Source organism: Carcharhinus amblyrhynchos, unplaced genomic scaffold (assembly GCF_965287045.1).
Source record: "Carcharhinus amblyrhynchos unplaced genomic scaffold, sCarAmb.v2.hapA chromosome_152, whole genome shotgun sequence".
In the NCBI taxonomy this organism is placed as follows: Eukaryota; Metazoa; Chordata; class Chondrichthyes; order Carcharhiniformes; family Carcharhinidae; genus Carcharhinus; species Carcharhinus amblyrhynchos.
Genome location: NW_027649892.1, coordinates 324,095 through 341,555, shown reverse-complemented (window position 1 = coordinate 341,555; position 17,461 = coordinate 324,095). Strand labels below are relative to the sequence as shown.

At 43.0% G+C, this 17,461-nt stretch overlaps 1 protein-coding gene across 1 annotated transcript in view; it reads right to left on the bottom strand.

Moving 5' to 3' along the window:
* LOC145338708 (lamin-B3-like) overlaps positions 1-17,461 on the bottom strand; it is a 59,670-nt gene that overhangs the window by 37,806 nt on the left and 4,403 nt on the right. Inside the window, exons 2-3 of the mRNA XM_080183108.1 lie at positions 10,796-10,952; positions 10,580-10,705 (exon numbers count right to left, since the gene is read on the bottom strand). Coding sequence (XP_080039234.1) covers positions 10,580-10,705; positions 10,796-10,952 — 283 coding nt within the window. The remainder of the gene's footprint in view (positions 1-10,579; positions 10,706-10,795; positions 10,953-17,461) is intronic.

Here is a 17,461-nt window from a genome sequence, read left to right as displayed (position 1 = left end):
GGAAGTCGTGTCTGACAAATTTATTGGAGTTCTATGAGGATGTGTCTAGGGCGGTGGATAGAGGAGAGCCGGTGGATGTGTTCTTTCTTGATTTTCAGAAGGCGTTTGACAAGGTACCTCACAAGAGGTTATTGCAGAAGATAAGGGGGCATGGAGTTGGGGGTAGGGTGTTAGCGTGGATAGAGGATTGGCTGTCAAATAGGAGGCAGAGAGTGGGGGTTAATGGTTGCTATTCGGATTGGCGGTTGGTGACTAGTGGAGTGCCCCAGGGGTCGGTGCTGGGGCCTCAGCTATTTACCATTTATATAGATGATCTGGAGGAGGGAACCGAGTGTATGGTGTCGAAATTTGCTGATGACACCAAGACTGGTGGAACGGCAAATTGCGCGGAGGGTGTGGAGAGCCTGCAGAAGGATCTAGATAGGCTGGGCGAATCGGCCAGGAACTGGCAAAAGGAATTTAATGTTGGCAAGTGCGAGGTGGTCCACTTTGGTAGGAATAATGGTAGGAAGGACTATTACTTACGTGGCGAAAAACTGCAGCAGGTGACGGTACAGAGGGACCTCGGGGTCCTTGTGCATGAGTCGCAAAAACCCAGCTTGCAGGTGCAGCAGGTGGTCAGGAAGGCTAATGGGATGCTGGCCTTCATAGCGAGGGGGATTGAATATAAAAGTAGGGAGGTCTTGCTGCAGCTGTATAGGGCATTGGTGAGGCCGCAGCTGGAGTACTGTGTGCAGTTTTGGTCGCCACACTTACGCAAGGATATTTTGGCCTTGGAGGGAGTGCAGAGGAGGTTTACGAGGCTGATACCAGAGTTGAGGGGGTTGAGCTGTGAGGAGAGGCTGAATAAACTAGGCTTGTACTCGTCAGAGTTTAGAAGAATGAGGGGAGATCTCATTGAGACATATAAGATGATGAATGGGATGGATAGGATAGAGGTGGAGAGACTCTTCCCACTCAGAAAGGACAGTAGGACTAGGGGGCACAGCCTCAAGATAAAGGGGGGGCGGTTTAGAACGGAGTTGAGGAGGAACTTCTTCACTCAAAGGGTGGTGAATCTCTGGAATTCTCTGCCTGTTGAAGTGGTGGTGGCTGCCTCGCTAAATATTTTTAAGACGCGGGTTGATGGGTTTTTGATAAGCGAGGGGATTAAGGGTTATGGGGAGAGGGCGGGAATGTGGAACTGAGCCACGACAGATCAGCCATGATCTTATTGAATGGCAGGGCAGGCTCGAAGGGCTAGATGGCCTACTCCTGCCCCTATTTCTTATGTTCAAACCCAAAAACTGATCTTTCAATATAAATCCATTTTCTAGAAACCTAGGCCCTTAAATCACCTCCATGGAACTGAAATCCATCTGCCTTCCTTAACATAAAAGCATATATATAAAATTATATATTGTTCACACTATTTCAGAAAACAGGAGATTTTCCCAACGTTCTGGCCAATAATTATCCCTCAATCAACATCACAAATACGGATTGTGCATTCATTATTACACTGCTGTTTGAGTGCTTGCTGTGTATAAATTGACTGCCATATTTCTGATGTTACAACAGTGCTACACCTAAAGAGTAGATCATTTACTGTAACGTACTTTGGGATGTTCAGCAATCACCCCATAAATATACAAGTCTTTCTTTCTTTTAATTACATGCCAGGATTGACATGCGACAGGATAGAAAGAGCTTGCAACTTTGACAAACGCATGGTGCAGCAAGGTGGCACACTGGTTAGCACTGCTGCCTTACAGCGCCAGGGACCTGGGTTCGATTCTTGGCTTGAGTCACCATCTGTGTGGAGGTTGCACTTTCTCCCAGTCTCTGTGTGGGTTTCCTCCAGGTGCTTTGATTTCCTCCCACATTACAAGCATGTGTGGGTTAGGTGGATAGGCCATGCTAAAATTGCCCCTTAGTGTCAGGGGGACTAGCAAGGGTAAATGCATGGGGTTATGGGGATAGGGCCTGGGGCGGGGACTATGGTTGGTGCAGACTCGATGGGTCAAATGGCCTACTTATGCACTGTAGGATTCTATAATTAACTTTACACTTAATGATGTATTTTTGTTGCAGTATCACAACCATAAAGTAGTAAAGGAAACAATTTGCATACAAAGTCCCACAAATTACAATGATGTAATGATGGGCTATGTTATTGATTGTAGAGAGTAAATACCTGGGGCCAGTGATCACCTTTGTTTTTTAAAGCTCACCAGAGGCAGACTATGATTATCTAAATCGGGACAATCAAAGTAAACACACACACCTTTTAGATACAAACCTCATTCATCATGGGCAGGGAAAGAACACAAATTCTGTCGGTGAAATTGTCCTTTCAGTTTCACTAGTTTGTTGCTATACGATAGATGTGTTTTTATTGCAGTGATAGATTATAGCACTTTGTCTCTACAAATCAATAAATTAGCCAATCGTAAAAGCATTGCAACTTATGGGACCATGTGTGCAAACTCATTGTCAGATTACTTCACTTCATGGTTGTGATAACCACAACAAAAGTACAACATTAACTGTAAAGTTCCTTGAATTTGTCTAAGATGCAAGTTCTTTCTACCCTCAGATACCGAAGCAGTTTATGTCCAAATATAGAAGACTTGGACTATATTCAGGCTTGGGTTAACAAGAGGGAAGTAACATTTCCACACAATGACCATTTCCAACAAGAGACAATCCAACTATTCCCCCCACTCTTTCACATTCAATTGCATTATTATCACTGAACCCTCCCTGCCTTTTATCAACATCCTGGGGATTATCATGGACTAGAAATTGAACTGTACTAACTGCTGTGGCTCCAGGAGTAGCTTAAAGGCTGAGAATCCAGCAGTGAGTAACTCATCTCCTAACTCCCCAAACCCTGCTCACCATTTACAAGGTTCAAGTCAGGAATGTGATGGACAATGCTCCATTTGTTTGGATGACTGCAGCTCGAGAGGCAGCTGGACATGACCCTTGCAGCTAAAGGAATCAAGGGGTTTGCAGAGAAGTGGGAGACTGAAAGTGCATGATCAGCCATGATCATATTGAATGGTGATGCAGGCTCAAAGGGCTGAATGGCCTACTCCTGCACCTAATTTCTATATTTCCAACAATACTCAAGAAGCTCAACACCATCCAGGACAAATAAACCTATTTGATTGACTCCTCACCCAACACCTTCTGCATTCATTCCCTCCACCAATAACACTCAATGGCAGCAGTGTGCACCATCTACAAGATGCTCTACAGGAATTCAAAGCTCCTTCAACTGTGCCAATCAAACCTGCCACGTCTATCAGCTAGCAGTCATTGACAACAGATACAGCAGGACCCCACCACCTGCACCCCTCCAAACCACTCACTATCCTGACTTGGAATATATCACTGTTCCTTTACTGTAGCTGGGTCAAAATCCTGAAACTCCAGAAGCTCATCAGCACCTTCTCAAGGACAATTAGTGATGGGCATTAAATCCTGGCCTAGGCACTGCCTCAACAATATTTTAAGTTTGGCCAGCTGCAATGTATCTTGCAACCACATTTCCAGGAAGGTAATTCTCTAGTGAGCTTGAACTTGGAACAGATTGGGGGCATCCCTTCTCCTACTGTCAAGATATTGCTATATATTATCTTGACTTTTTAGATAAAGGGCAGCTGGCTTGATGGAACTGTAATCATAGAATCCCTGCTGTGCAGAAGGTGACCGTTTGGCACATCACATCTACCACATGACTTGTACAAGTTTCAAGTTATTTTTCCAAAAAGGGGTGGAACATTGATTTCACATCTTGCCTTGATCTTTGATGTCTTGAAATTCACACAGCCACATTTGAATCGGGGACCCCCATAATGTATGTTGATGGGATCCATTCACATTCATTTAACAAAGAGTTTCAATGTTTCACAATGGACAAAAGAAATAATACTGCTGGCTAAGATGCTACAATTCATTGTCCATCCTCAAACAAAGGATGTGTGAATTCCCCAATAGCTGTGGCATATTTATTTAGGTATTCACTGGAGAACGAGGACAATCTGGAACTTGAAATGCCAAAGGTCAAATGATTTCCAACGGCCATTTTAATCGCGGGGATGTGGAACTGAGACACAACAGATCAGCCATGATCTTATTGAATGGTGGGGCGGGCTCGAGGGGCTAGATGGCCTACTCCTGCTCCTATTTCTTATGTTCTTTATCAAGAATAGACTAATAAGTTGTGTGTGGCCAGGTTTGTCCTGCAACAACCTTCAGCCAGAAGCATCAAGTGGATGATCCACCTTGGCCACCTCTGGAGGTCCCAAGGATCAGAGGTGCCAGTCTTCAGCCAATTCAATTCACTCTTTTGATATCAAGAAATGGCTGAAGCCACTGGATAATGCAGAGGCTATGGGACCTGGCAATATTCGGGCAGTAGTACTGAAAATTTATGCTCGAGAACTTGCTGTAGCCTTAGCCATGCTATTCCAGTACAGGTACCGCGTTGATGTCTACCGGACAATGTGGAAAATTGTACAGGACATACCTGTGGTATCTGTAAAGGTGATTATCGATTAGCGCCATCAAACAGAATTACAGTTTTAAAAAGTTTTAGAGAGTTAAAAATGATCTGATTTTAGAGTTGGGGAAAACTGGTAAATGACATGTGTTTAATGATAGGATTGCTGCAGGTGGTGTGAGGGCACCTTTTTTGTTTTGTGCAATTCAAGCACAGTCCATATTGAGCACACGGCAGCTGTGTCTTTGCTACTGAGAGACACGGCACTCGCCCATTGTGGTCAATTCCTGTCTCCCACCCATTGCTTTGGTGCAATTTAACAAAACCAAACATGCTGCTGGCTGCGGTGCCTTCACTTTCCTGACCAGATGTCCACAGTTGGACTTCCAGAGATTCTGATGTCTGGTAATGCAGAAATGAACTGGCAACTGAATCACAACCTTAACCAAACTGAGAGTGGTCTTTAGACTACACGGTGCCTGTGCTTCATGAGACCTTTACATAACCATCCCTTTGGCACGTGCTCTGTAAAGGGCCACAACATTCTGATTGAGTAACTTGGCACATCACAAATTCAGGGCTATGGGCCAAGTGGTGGTAGATGGGGTTAGGTGGGAGTTCAGGTGTTTCAAATGTGTCGGCGTGGACTCAATGGGCCGAAGGGCCTCCTGCGCTGTATGATTCTACGAAAAGCTCCTGGAAAAGTCATCTCCACACTCCTCACACACAAAAAAATAGGAGCCATTCAGTTTTTCAATTGCTGAAACTTCCATCCAGGCAAGTAGCAGTGATAAAGAGACAAAACCAGTTTTGAAAACCTATCAATCATTGTTTGCGAGATGAGTATCACGTAAAGAGCTAAAAAACCATGTCCAAAAAACTGGTGCTAATTGAGGGAGGGCGACAGGGATGAATGTCGGAAAGCAAGATCGAACAAAATAAAACCATGTCAATAAATAGGCAGATTTGACCATAAGTGTTATATACAGGGGATTGAATATATGCATGTGGCCTATTTCTGCTCCTTATTCATATGTATCCAAGTAACATCCACTTTGTATATTCATGTCCCATAATTTATGAATCACTTCCTCAAAGTTGGGAGGCACCCAAAATAATATTTTTAACATTAGGAATTTTGACGGATTCTCTGTCAGTAATCCATAATTTCTAATGATCCTTCCTTTGGAATAATGCAGTTCATAACTAGCTGGGATTATCCAATTACACTGACACGCTCTGGTAGAACAAAGGGTTGGGTTTGAAAAGGCAGAGAAGGAAGATTTGCTGGGATGAAGTTCTGCTGAGTTTGAAAGGGAACCATATTGAAATTATTAATGAATGAGTGGAGTTTTCTAGACTGTTATTAAACAGCTGCTGAGGGAACTTTCAGACAAAGTTACCATGAGAGAATAGATTCTGGGCCAGATGAATAAATAAATAGTGTTAATTATTTGTATAGCTAGGGACATTGATAGGCAATTACATTTTTGGGAAGGTGGTTAAATTATAAAGTCATCGCTGATAATATTCAATTAACCTCCAGGGCAAAAATGCACAATTTTACAACTTTGCTATTTAATTAGACTCAGCACAATTAATCAAAAACAAACACATTTCTAGTAAATCGCAGGCGCAAAGGAGACAGGGGGCATTGCGGTTTAAATTGTAATTAAATTATGAAACATTGGAACCAGACTTTACTGTGTTGGTGGCGCAGTGGTTAGCATTGCTGCCTCACAGTGCCAGGGACCCAGGTTCGATTCCCAGCTTGGGTCACTGTCTGTGTGGAGTTTACAATGTTTTTCCCGTGTCCGAACAGGTTTCCTCCAGGTGCTCCAGTTTCCTCCCACAGTTTGAATGACGTGCTGATTAGGTGTATATGCTAAATTCTCCCTCAGTGTACCCGAGCAGGTGCTGGAGTGTGGTGACTTGGGGGGGGGGGGTTCACAGTAACTTCATTGCAGTGTTAATTTAAGCCTAATAAATTGTGACACGAATAAATTGACATTTTAGAAGGGTAAAGCAATGCAAAATTGTTAAACTCCAATTCAGGAGGATTTAATCATTTCCTTTCTTGCAGCATCAAGGTGAACTGAAAATCTTTTTAATAACCGCCTGCAAGTGTGGAATGTTAAGGTCTGAGGCGAAAAGGATGGGGGTGGGGAGGCGTTGGGGTGGAGGTGCTAAAATGAAGCTGTACCACTAATTAAGGGGTGAACATTTACTGGAATGTTTTGAATACATGTGAATATATTAGTTTCCAACACCAAAAAAAGGTAGCTCCCCTGCAAACTCATTGACGTACTCTGTCTCCAACCCTTTGAAAGTGAAATGATACTGGATTTTGATAAAACAGCATTTAAAGATAAAAAGGCAATTAAAAATAAAGCGGCATTTAAAGATAAAAAGGCAATTAAAGATAAAGCGGCATTTAAAGATAAAAAGGCAATTAAAGATAAAGCGACATTTAAAGATAAACCAGCATTTAAAGATAAACATAAACAGGAATCAGTTGTTCTCACTACGAAACACCCTCATAAACTTAATATTTTCTTCAAAAGTGAAAGAATGAAAGGATAAAGCAGAAACTTGAATCAGCTGTTCTGGGCACAAAATTCCCCCATCCTTGTACTTTGTACTTGCTACGTTTTAATTATTTATACGTTAACTAGTTTTTATGGTAACACAGTGAGCCTGATAACAAAGTTGTCCCCCGGCAGTGAGTTTCTGCATAAAAAAAAACTTGCCTCATACATCTCCTTTAAACCTTGCCCCTCGCACCTTAAATCTATGCCTCCTAGTAATTCACCCTTCCACCCCAGGAAAAAGCTTCTGACTATCCACTCTGCCCCTCGTAATCTTGTAGGCTTTCATCAGGTCACCCCTCAACCTCCGTCGTTCCAGTGAGAACAAACCACGTTTCTCCAATCTCACCTCATAGCTAATGCCCTCTATACAGGCAACATCCTGGTAAATCTTGTCTGTACCTTCTCCAAAGCCTCCACATCCTTCTGGTAGTGTTGCGACCAGAATTGAACATTATATTCCAAGTGTGGCCTAACTAAGGATTTGCGAGGCTGCAACACGACTTACCAATTTTTAAACTCAAATGTCTCGGCCAATGAAGGCAAGCATGCTGTATGCCTTTTTGACTACCTTCTCCACCTACAATGCCACTTTCAGTGACTTCTATACTTGTGTACACAGATTCCTTTGCCTCTCAATACTCTTAAGGGTTCTGCCATTTACTGTATATTTCCCCATCTGTATTAGACTTTCCAAAATGCATCACCTCACATTTGTCTGAATTAAACACCATCTGCCATCTCTCCACCCAAATCTCCAACCGATCTATATCTTGCTGTATCCTCTGACGGTCCTCATCGTTATCTGCAATTCTACCAACCTTTGTGTCATCCACAAACTTACTAATCAAAATCAGTTACACTAAATCATTTATATATATTACAAACAGCAAAGGTCCCAGCACTGATCCCTGAGTTGCGCCACTTGTCACAGCCCTCCATTCAGAAACGCACCCTTCCACTGCTACCCTCTGTCTTCCAAGTCACAGCCAGTTCTGTATCCATCTTGTCAGCTCACCTCTGATCCCATGCGACTTCACTTTCTGTACCAGTCTGCCATGGACCTTGTCAAAGGCTTACTGAAGTCCATATAGACAACATCCACTGCCCTACCCTCATTCATCTTTATCACTTCTTCAAAAAACTCAATCAAATTAGTGAGACATGACCTCCACTTCACAAAACCATGTTGTTTCTCGCTAATACATCCACTTATTTCCAGGTGGGAATAAATCCTGTCTTGAAGAATCCTCTCCAATAATTTCCCTACCACTGACGTAAGACTCACCGGCTTGTAATTACCTGGATTATCCTTGCCATCCTTCTTAAACAAAGGGGCAACATTGACTTTTCCCCAATCTTCTGGGACCTCCCCTGTAGCCAGTGAGGATGCAAAGATTTCTCTCAAGGCCCCAACAATTTCCTCCCTTGCCTCTCAGTATTCTGGGATATATCCCATAAGCCTTGGGGACTTGTCTACCTTAATGTTTCTCAAGACCCTGAATACCTCTTCCTTTTTGATCTCAACATGACCCAAGCTATCTACATGTACTTTCCCAGACTCATCATCCGGCAAGTCCTTCTCTTTGGTGAGTACTGATGCAAAGTACTCATTTAATACCTCACCAATGTCCTCTGGCTCCACGCATAGATTCCCTCCCTTGTCCTTGAGTGGGCCAACCCTCTTTATACATGTAGAAAAAGCCTTGGGATTTTCCTTAATCCTGCTGGCCAATGACTTTTCGTGACCCCTTTTAGCCCTCCTAACTCTTTGCTTAAGTTTCTGTCTACTTTCCCTGTATACCACACTTGCTTCATGTGCTCCCAGCCTTGACAAATGCCTCCTTCTTCTTTTTGACGAGGCTCACAATATCTCTCATTATCCAAGGTTCCCGAAACTTGTCATACCTATCCTTCGTCCTTCCAGGAAAGTGCTTGTCCTGAATTCTTATCAATTTACAGTTGAAAGTCCCTTGCATTGTTCATTTTCCCTCATACAGCTAAGCTCAATCTACATTCTTCAATTCTTGCTTAATATTTAATTAGCCTTTCCCCAATTTAGCACCTCCACCCGAGAACTGTATTTATTTTTATCCATCAGTACCTTGAAGCTTACTGAATCGTGGTCACTGTTCTCAAACTGCTCCACTACTGGAACATTGACCACCTGACCAGGCTCATTCCCCAATACCAGGTCCAGTTTGAATCCTTGCCTCATTGGATGATCTGCATACTGTTTCAAGAAGCCCTCCTGGATGCTCCTTACAAACTCTGTCCCATCCACACCCCTCGCACTAAGTGAATCCCACACAATATAGGGGAAGTTAAAATCTCCCATCACAACAACCCTGTTACTTTTACATCTTGTCAAAAATCTGCCTGCACGTCTGTTCCTCTATCTCCCTCTGGCTGTTGGGAGGCCTATATTAAGCCCCCAACATTGTAACTACACCCTTCCTATTCCTGAGCTCTACCCATATTGCCTCGCTCCATGAGCTCTCCAAGATGTCTTCCCACAGTGCAGCTGTGATATTCTCCTTGACCAGTGCAACTCCCCTACCCATTTTACATTCCCCTCTATCACACCTGAAACATCTGCATCCTGGAACATTAAGCTATCCTTCTCTTAACCAAGTCTCTGTAATGGCAATAACATTATAGTTCCAAGTACGGATCCAAGCTTTAAGTTCATTTGCATTGCTTGTTACATTTCTCGCATTAAAACAAATGCACTTTAGTCCTCTAGACTGTCTTTGATCAGTAACCACACCCTGACTGCTCTTCCTCTGAGTCTTACTGGCTTTATTCTCTAGTTCCTCTTCAGTTAATTCACCTTTGCTTTGGTTATCACCCTCTACCAAACCGTTTAAATTTACGATCACCAAAACCCAACTCTGCCCTTTGTCCTCACCATCTCTGTGCCCTTTCCTTGGCTTAAATTCCTTTATATGGGCTAATCACTTCTACTAAATGTTATCTCTGTGATCTACATGATTAGCTTTCACTGACATCGCAGTTTTACTCTTAGAAAATGTTCCTTTTAGGACGACATAGAACAGAGAATAGCATTGAGGCAGAAATGTTGCCATCAGATGCACGAGGACCCTCCTCACAAAGAGGGTTCATGAGCTGTGTTGACCATCTGGCTGCTAGTCAACAAGAGCAACAGACGGGGCAAATAAAAAATTGTCACACATCCGGCTGCAAGTTCGTCAGGCATTCACGGTCTGTGCAGATACCCATCCGTTACTGGAAACATCCTATCCGATTTTTAAAAAAAGAAATCTGTTCCCAGTTTTGGACTGGCTGCGCATGTTTGAATGTAAAAGGGACATGGATGAACTCTGGCTACGGTGCTTCTGTAGCATTTTAGAACGAGGCAATTCTAGCCAACTGAGCTACTCTGGAATTTAGCATCACTTCCAGATCTTTAACCAATGAACAATGTGAGTTCACCCCGTCGACTGACCCAGCACAGTTATAACGTCAGATCCCTTACCTTGTCTTGGAGGTCTTTCTGTAAATCCAGCTTTTCCTGCAACGTCCGGGCTTGGTTGTCCAAGTTACGGCTTCGTAACTTTTCATCCCGCAGTTGCGCTTTGGTATCACTGACAGTCGAATTAGCCTGCAGGAAAACAAAACAAGTAGCAGATGGATCAACTTCCCTTTTTTTTCAGGTGGGGAAGGAATAAGGTTGCTGGCTTGCCATGCTTACGTTTGCAAGCTGAAGTCTGACATCGGTAAGCTCGTTCTCCAAGTTCCTCTTCTCACTCCGACATGTCGCCAGCTGAGCATCTTTGCAATGCAGAGAGTTTTCCAAATCTCTTCCGTCGGCCAAAGCAGATCTGAAATCTGATTCTGCTTTGTTCTTCCTGAAGGAATATCACATTATTTGCAGCTTAATTGACGGTCATTTCAAAAATTTCTACTAGGACTGAAATTAATTTTTTCTACTAATTCGAACATGATATATTTAAATCAAAAACAACCTGATGGATTTATACTAACAAAATAATTAAGAAGGAATATTTGTTGATTTATCGCTACATGCATTGGGATACAGTGAACGCATTATTTCTTGCACCCTTTACAGACAAAATATAACAGAGTACACGGGGAGAAGGAAAGAAGAGGATGCAGAATATAGTGTTACAGTTCCTGATACAGTGAGGAGAAAGACTAACAAAGCAAAGACACACTTCATTTTTTAAAAAATAATGCTTGCCACAATTACATTAAAAAGCAATCAGCAGTCTAAGACCATAACAATGTTACATCGAGAATTTGCTTCCATAAAGGAATATAGGCTCAATTAAATTGCCAGGAAAAATGATAACAGAATTGTTGGCAAATCACAGCAATCAATCTTGGTTGGTACGTGGCCTCAGACTTTTGTATCTTTTTCTGGAGAGATAAAGGTGGAAGAGAGTCCAGGGTGCAAAGGGTCCTTGATTATGCTGTCTGCAAGAAATCTGTCCAGTTTTCCTTTGAATTAATCGACATTAACAGCTTCCAATATCTCCATCAGGACCAATACACTGATTGGCACTCGATCACTGAAATATTGTTTCCACAAATTGGTTCTCAATGAAATGTACAATGTTCTCAGGTTCTACTATTTTGGGCAAGATAGACTAGCTTAGAACATAGAATCCTTAACGGTGCAAAAGATGACAACTTCTGCCCACCAAGTCTATATTGGCTCTCCAAAAGAGCAAGTCCACCACCACTCACCCACAGCCCCCACCCTGTCCTATCCCCTTAAGCCCAAGCATTTACCATGACTAATCCACTTAAGCTCTTGGAACACTAAGGGACAACTTAGCATGGCCAATCCACCTAACCTGCACATCTTTGGACTGTGGGAGGAAACTGGAGCACCTGGAGGAAACCCACGCAGACATGGGGAAAAAGTGCAAACTCCACACAGTCACCCAAGCCCAGGATTGAATCAGGGTGCCTGGCGCTGTGAGGCAGCAGTGCTATCTTGTTCCTTCACAATTCTACCAACAGCAATCATATCGTCTCCCAATCTTTGCTCTTTCCAGTCAGAATATTCCAATCTGAGATTCCTCCATCCTGTGATATCCTTTTTTTGCACTGTAATGATCTGAATTGTTAGTCCAGTCATGACAATACCTTATAAAGAGCGAGAGCTACCTCACAATTTCAGCTCCATATCGAACTTTCACTATATCCCATACAAGACGGTTCACTCATAGTTGTGATGGATTATCGTATCTGTGCCAACAACCGCCAGGGAAAATAACATGAGTAAATAGGATTTGCCATCCAAAAGATACACAAGATGCTTTATTTAAAAATACAGGTTTCAAAAAAGCTCAACAAATGGTATTTTATCTGCAAAGATATGTTTAAACAGGAGCTGCCCTGGCAGTGGGGGGAATGGAAGGAAGGAGATCAGACAAACTTTCTACAAAATTATTTTGACTGCCTTCCCAACAAAATGCCTGAAAGCATCAATTGTGATGAAATAATGAGTGCCACTGGATATTGTTGCATGCCCAAACCAACAGGGAGAGTATAAAGGTATTGCTCGGGGAGCTGTACTCTACACAGGTCACAAGTTACTTATGCAAATACAGGTTTATTCTTGTTAGTGCAACTGTAAAATCATATGCACGACAAAAATTCCCCATCAGCGACTGGAATGCTGAGCTGCCAAACCTGGATTTGCAAGCCCATGAACAGCTTAAGAATACTATGTCTACGTGCATTTCCTGTCAACTTTCCCACCCCTACATTATAACTTCCCCATTTCCATATTTATACTGGTAGTGTTGACTTCCCGCACAAGTGACATGTTGGGTGGTACCTAACGGAGGCGACAGAGCCATGGCAAATGCGCTGGAATAGGGCGATGTTTGGGGCTGCACAAGATGCTCTTTCGAAGAGTGGGTGCAGATTCAATTATGCTAAATGGTCTCCTTTGGGACCATCAGGATTCTATGGTTGTCACCCATCTACTGGAAAGGGGCAAGGGTCCTTCATGGTTCTGATGAGAAAGGCCCACTACACTCAGTGTCAATGAGGCACTTAATTGGCAGAGTCATGTCAACCGAAAGCTGTAGGATAATCAGATTGGCAGCTGTGCTTTGCTCAGCAGTGCCACTCAGAGTTCACTGACCGCTGCTGGAAACGCATCTACCCAAGGCCCAGGGTTTCCAAGGGATCCAGGTGAGTGACGGTTGAGAAGGGTCAGCAATAAGGGCAAGAGAGTGACGGGGGTGGGGACAACTCTGAGCAGGCCCTCCTTTCCAATGATGCTGGGTCCCTCAATTAGCCACAGAATATCTTTTAATGAGCAATCCCCACTCGGATAGCTCACCCAACCCAAGAGGGTTTGCTTCTTGGGCTTCCCATATGGCCAATCTCCCACCCACTGCTGGGTAAATCTCATTGGGACCAGATTCTTAAATGGACATTAATCACCCACCCAAGAGTCACAATCGGCAGCGGGTCAGGAAGGCTACCCTGGAGTCTTCCCATCCCGGGTATCAGGGCAGAGGTGAGGGCCCCACTCGTCTCCCTCCCACCAAATTGCCACAAGATAAAGATTAAATTTAACCTATTCCCCTATTGAAGGTGCTGCAGGCAGCATGTTGTAAATACAATGTGACGTGCATACTTCATGCCAAGAAACCGTGATGTAATAAAACTTACCAGAGGACTGCTCTCAGATTTAATTTTCTGTGTGCAAAATCAGTTAACAATGACCAGCAAATTCGATATGAAAATCACAGGGTGACCAGAGAATACAAGTGGAAGTGCTCATACTGACAGCTTAAGAAATGGAGAAAATAACCCCTGGCAACTCTGCACCACATTTTGGGAATGGGGATTCACAGAGTAGCTTGGGGTACGTTCATAACATTGGGAAGCTTGTTCTCTAAACTCTGAAAACAAATCAAACAGAGAAAGTTACTGAAGGCTTTTGCTGTGCTGTAGGACAACTTTGGCTATCATATTACGTAGAGTTTATCCAGTATCCTCTGTTTTTATTTCACATTAAGAAGTTTCACAACACTAGGTTAAAGTTGGTAATAAACACCACTAGCTTTCAGAGTGCTGCTCCTTATGGCGTTTCCTACCAAATAAACCTGCTGGGCTTTAACCTGGTGTTGTGAGGCTTCTTATTGTGTTTACCCCAGTCCAACACTGGCATCTCCACATCATTTATTTTGCGTTTCCAGCTTACGTAGAAGTTTGCTTTTATATTCAAGTTTTGTGCTGTTTCACATCAATTTTTTTTGAAATTAAAATTATGTTTCATTTACACTGCATCGTCTCATTAGCACAGAACTCCAGCCTAGAGAATGAGCAAAGAGTGATGAAATGGAAAGATGTCCAAATGAATCATTCCAACTCAGTTGCGGTGTACATGTTTTGTCAGGCGTTTGGGCATTTTGATTACATTGTACAAGTCAAAGTGGTTTGGTAAGCTTTCTTTGGGACAGTTGCATTTCCACCGGGAACAAAGCAAGTTTAAGATTGAAACAATTGCTTTGGTTCAGGTCCACGGAGTTCAGTTGGGCGAGAAACTGATTGGCCGAAATTGCTCACAGCTCTGGAGACAGATCTATAGCCAACAAGGATTATTTTGTGCATTCAATCCGAGTACAACCCAAATCTGGATCTATTGTTTCACTCCCTCATGCTCACAAGCAGCTGAATGAAAATTTCAGGAACTAACAAAGCAAGTTTATTTGAAACTTGAGTGACGTTATTACAACCCATTCCTTAAAAGAAGAAAAATCAATGTAAGCTCTGGCTCAGTAGTAGATCCTCACCCAAGTTAGAAGATCGTTGACTCAAATCCCAGTCCAGGAACTTGAGCACATTGGGAAATTTTGAGATTATGAAATGCACCATAAAGATGCAGATTTGACTTTGGTCTCAGTGCATAGATGCCAACTTTAACTCAATGAGACAATCAATGTGTTAGGTTAGAACAATACCTGCAACCTACATACTTGCATGGAATACTCTGACTTGGACTAATTAGTATCTTGTGCAAATTCAGAATTGCTTTATTGCCAATATTCAGAATTTTATATGCCTCTTCTGCCTACATTTTTATACATCTATGAAGTAATAATGCTGCATTCTTGGCATTTGTCACCTAATCTGACTATTCCAGGAACCTATCGAACATATTAATCTGTCTTTTATGATCAGCTGTGCTATAATTCGTAATCAGCAACTTTCAATATTCTTCTCCCCGAGATGGCGTCCAAATATTTAGCTAACTGGAATTTGGTTTGTAACCACACTTTAAAAAATGGATGATTAACTGCTGTCTCACAGCACCAGGAACCTAGGTTCAATCCCTGGCTTGCGTCACTGTCTGTGTGGAGTTTGTGCATTCTCCCCGTGTCTGTGTGGGTTTTCTCCGGGTGCTCTGGTTTCCTCCCACAGTCCAAAGATGTGCGGGTTAGGTCGATTGCTCATGGTGAATTGCACCTAAGTGTCAGGAGAACTAGGAGGGTAAAACTGTGGGGTTATGGGGATAGGACCTGGGTGGGATTGTTGTCAGTGCAGGCTCGATGGGCCAAATGGCCTCCTTCTGCACTGCTGATTCTATGATTTTATGAATTCTTTCTTGCACAAGAAAGCTGATTCTCGATATAATTTGACAGAGTACAGCATCAAGGGCTCAAAATTTTCATAGCTAGCACAAAGAAAGATGTTGTGGTTGTTGGAGGGCGATTATCTCAGCAAAGGGATTTCGCTGCAAGAGTTCCTCAGGGTGGCATCCTAGGCCCAACCACTTTCAGCTCCAATGATCTTCCCTCCCTCCATAAGTCAGAAGTGGCGATATCGCTGATGATTGCATAATATGCCAGAACTTGCATTTATATAGCACCTTTCATGATGGCTCAAAGTCCTTCACAGTTAATGAAGTACTTCGTGAATATTGCAATAGTAAACATGGCAGCCAATATTCACTCAGTAAACTCACCTTCGGTGTCGCACTGGTGTATCAGCCTCGATTTTTTGCCCTCAAGTGCTGGAATGGGATGTGAACTGAGAGTTAAGTGATTCAGAGGCAAGTGTGTTACTGACATAGACACAGTTGACACAATGGCATTACAACAACTAAATCCGTCAAACATCAAACAGTCTAGGTGTTACCATTGACCAAAATCTGAACTGTTCAAGAGCGAGTCAGGAGCTGGGAGTCCCACGGTGAGTGGCTCACTTTCAAGTCCTCAAAGTCCATCCATCAAGTCCAAGCCACAAGTCAGGAATATGGAATACGCGCACTTTTCTGGACGAGTACAGATTCAAGAACACTGAAGGTGCTTGATGCCATTCAGGACAAAGCAGTCTGCTTGATTGGCACCACATCCACCACCATACAACAGTCACTCCTTCCATCACTGACATACAGTGGCACAAATGTCTACCATCTACAAGGTGCACTGCAGCAATTCACCAAGTTTCCTTCAATAGCAGCTTTCTAAACCACAACCTCTACCACCTAGAAGGACACAGGCAGCAATTTTTTGAGAACATCAGCACACGCAAGTTGTACTTCAAGATACACAGTCCCTCGAGTTGGAACTAAATCAGCGTTCCTTCACTCTTGCTGGGTCAAAATCCATGAAGCCCCTCCCTAACAGCACTGTGGGTGTACCTACACCAAACGGACTGCAGACATGCAAGATGGTGGCTCACTCACCACCGTCTCATGGATGATTAGTGATATGCAACAAATGTTGGCCTTGCCAGCGATGCTCACATCACAAGAACGGATAAAAAAATTCAACAACCCTACTCCTTAATTTCCTATCATCTCTACAAGTTGGGCAGCAATGGTTAGCACTGCTGCTTCACAGCTTCAGGAGCTGGGTTCGGATTCCCGGCTTGGGACACTGTCTGTGTGGAGTTTGCACATTCTCCTCATGTCTGCGTGGGCTTCCTCCGGGAGCTCCAGCTTCCTCCCACGATTCAAAGATGTGCCGGTTAGTTGATTGGCCATGCTAAAAAATTGCCCTTAGTGTCCTGAGATGCGTAGGTTAGAGGGATTAGTGGGTAAATATATGGAGGTAGGGCCTGGGTGGGATCGTGGTCGGTGCAGACTCGAAAGGCAGGAACGGCCTCTTTCTGTACTGTAGGGTTTCTGTGATTCTAGTAGATGATACGCTCAATATCATTTCAATGTCCCTGCTTCAATGTCTATGTACAAAATGTGTCATATGCAATCAGTATTATTTTCTGAAATTCATATCAAACAATGTACCTTTGGGTTTTCAATAACTTCTATATATCGTCTTTTTAAAATTAAAACTCCAAATAAAAACTCCCAGATTTTGATTTACTATCAACTTAATTTTCAAAATGAGTTCAATTTGCT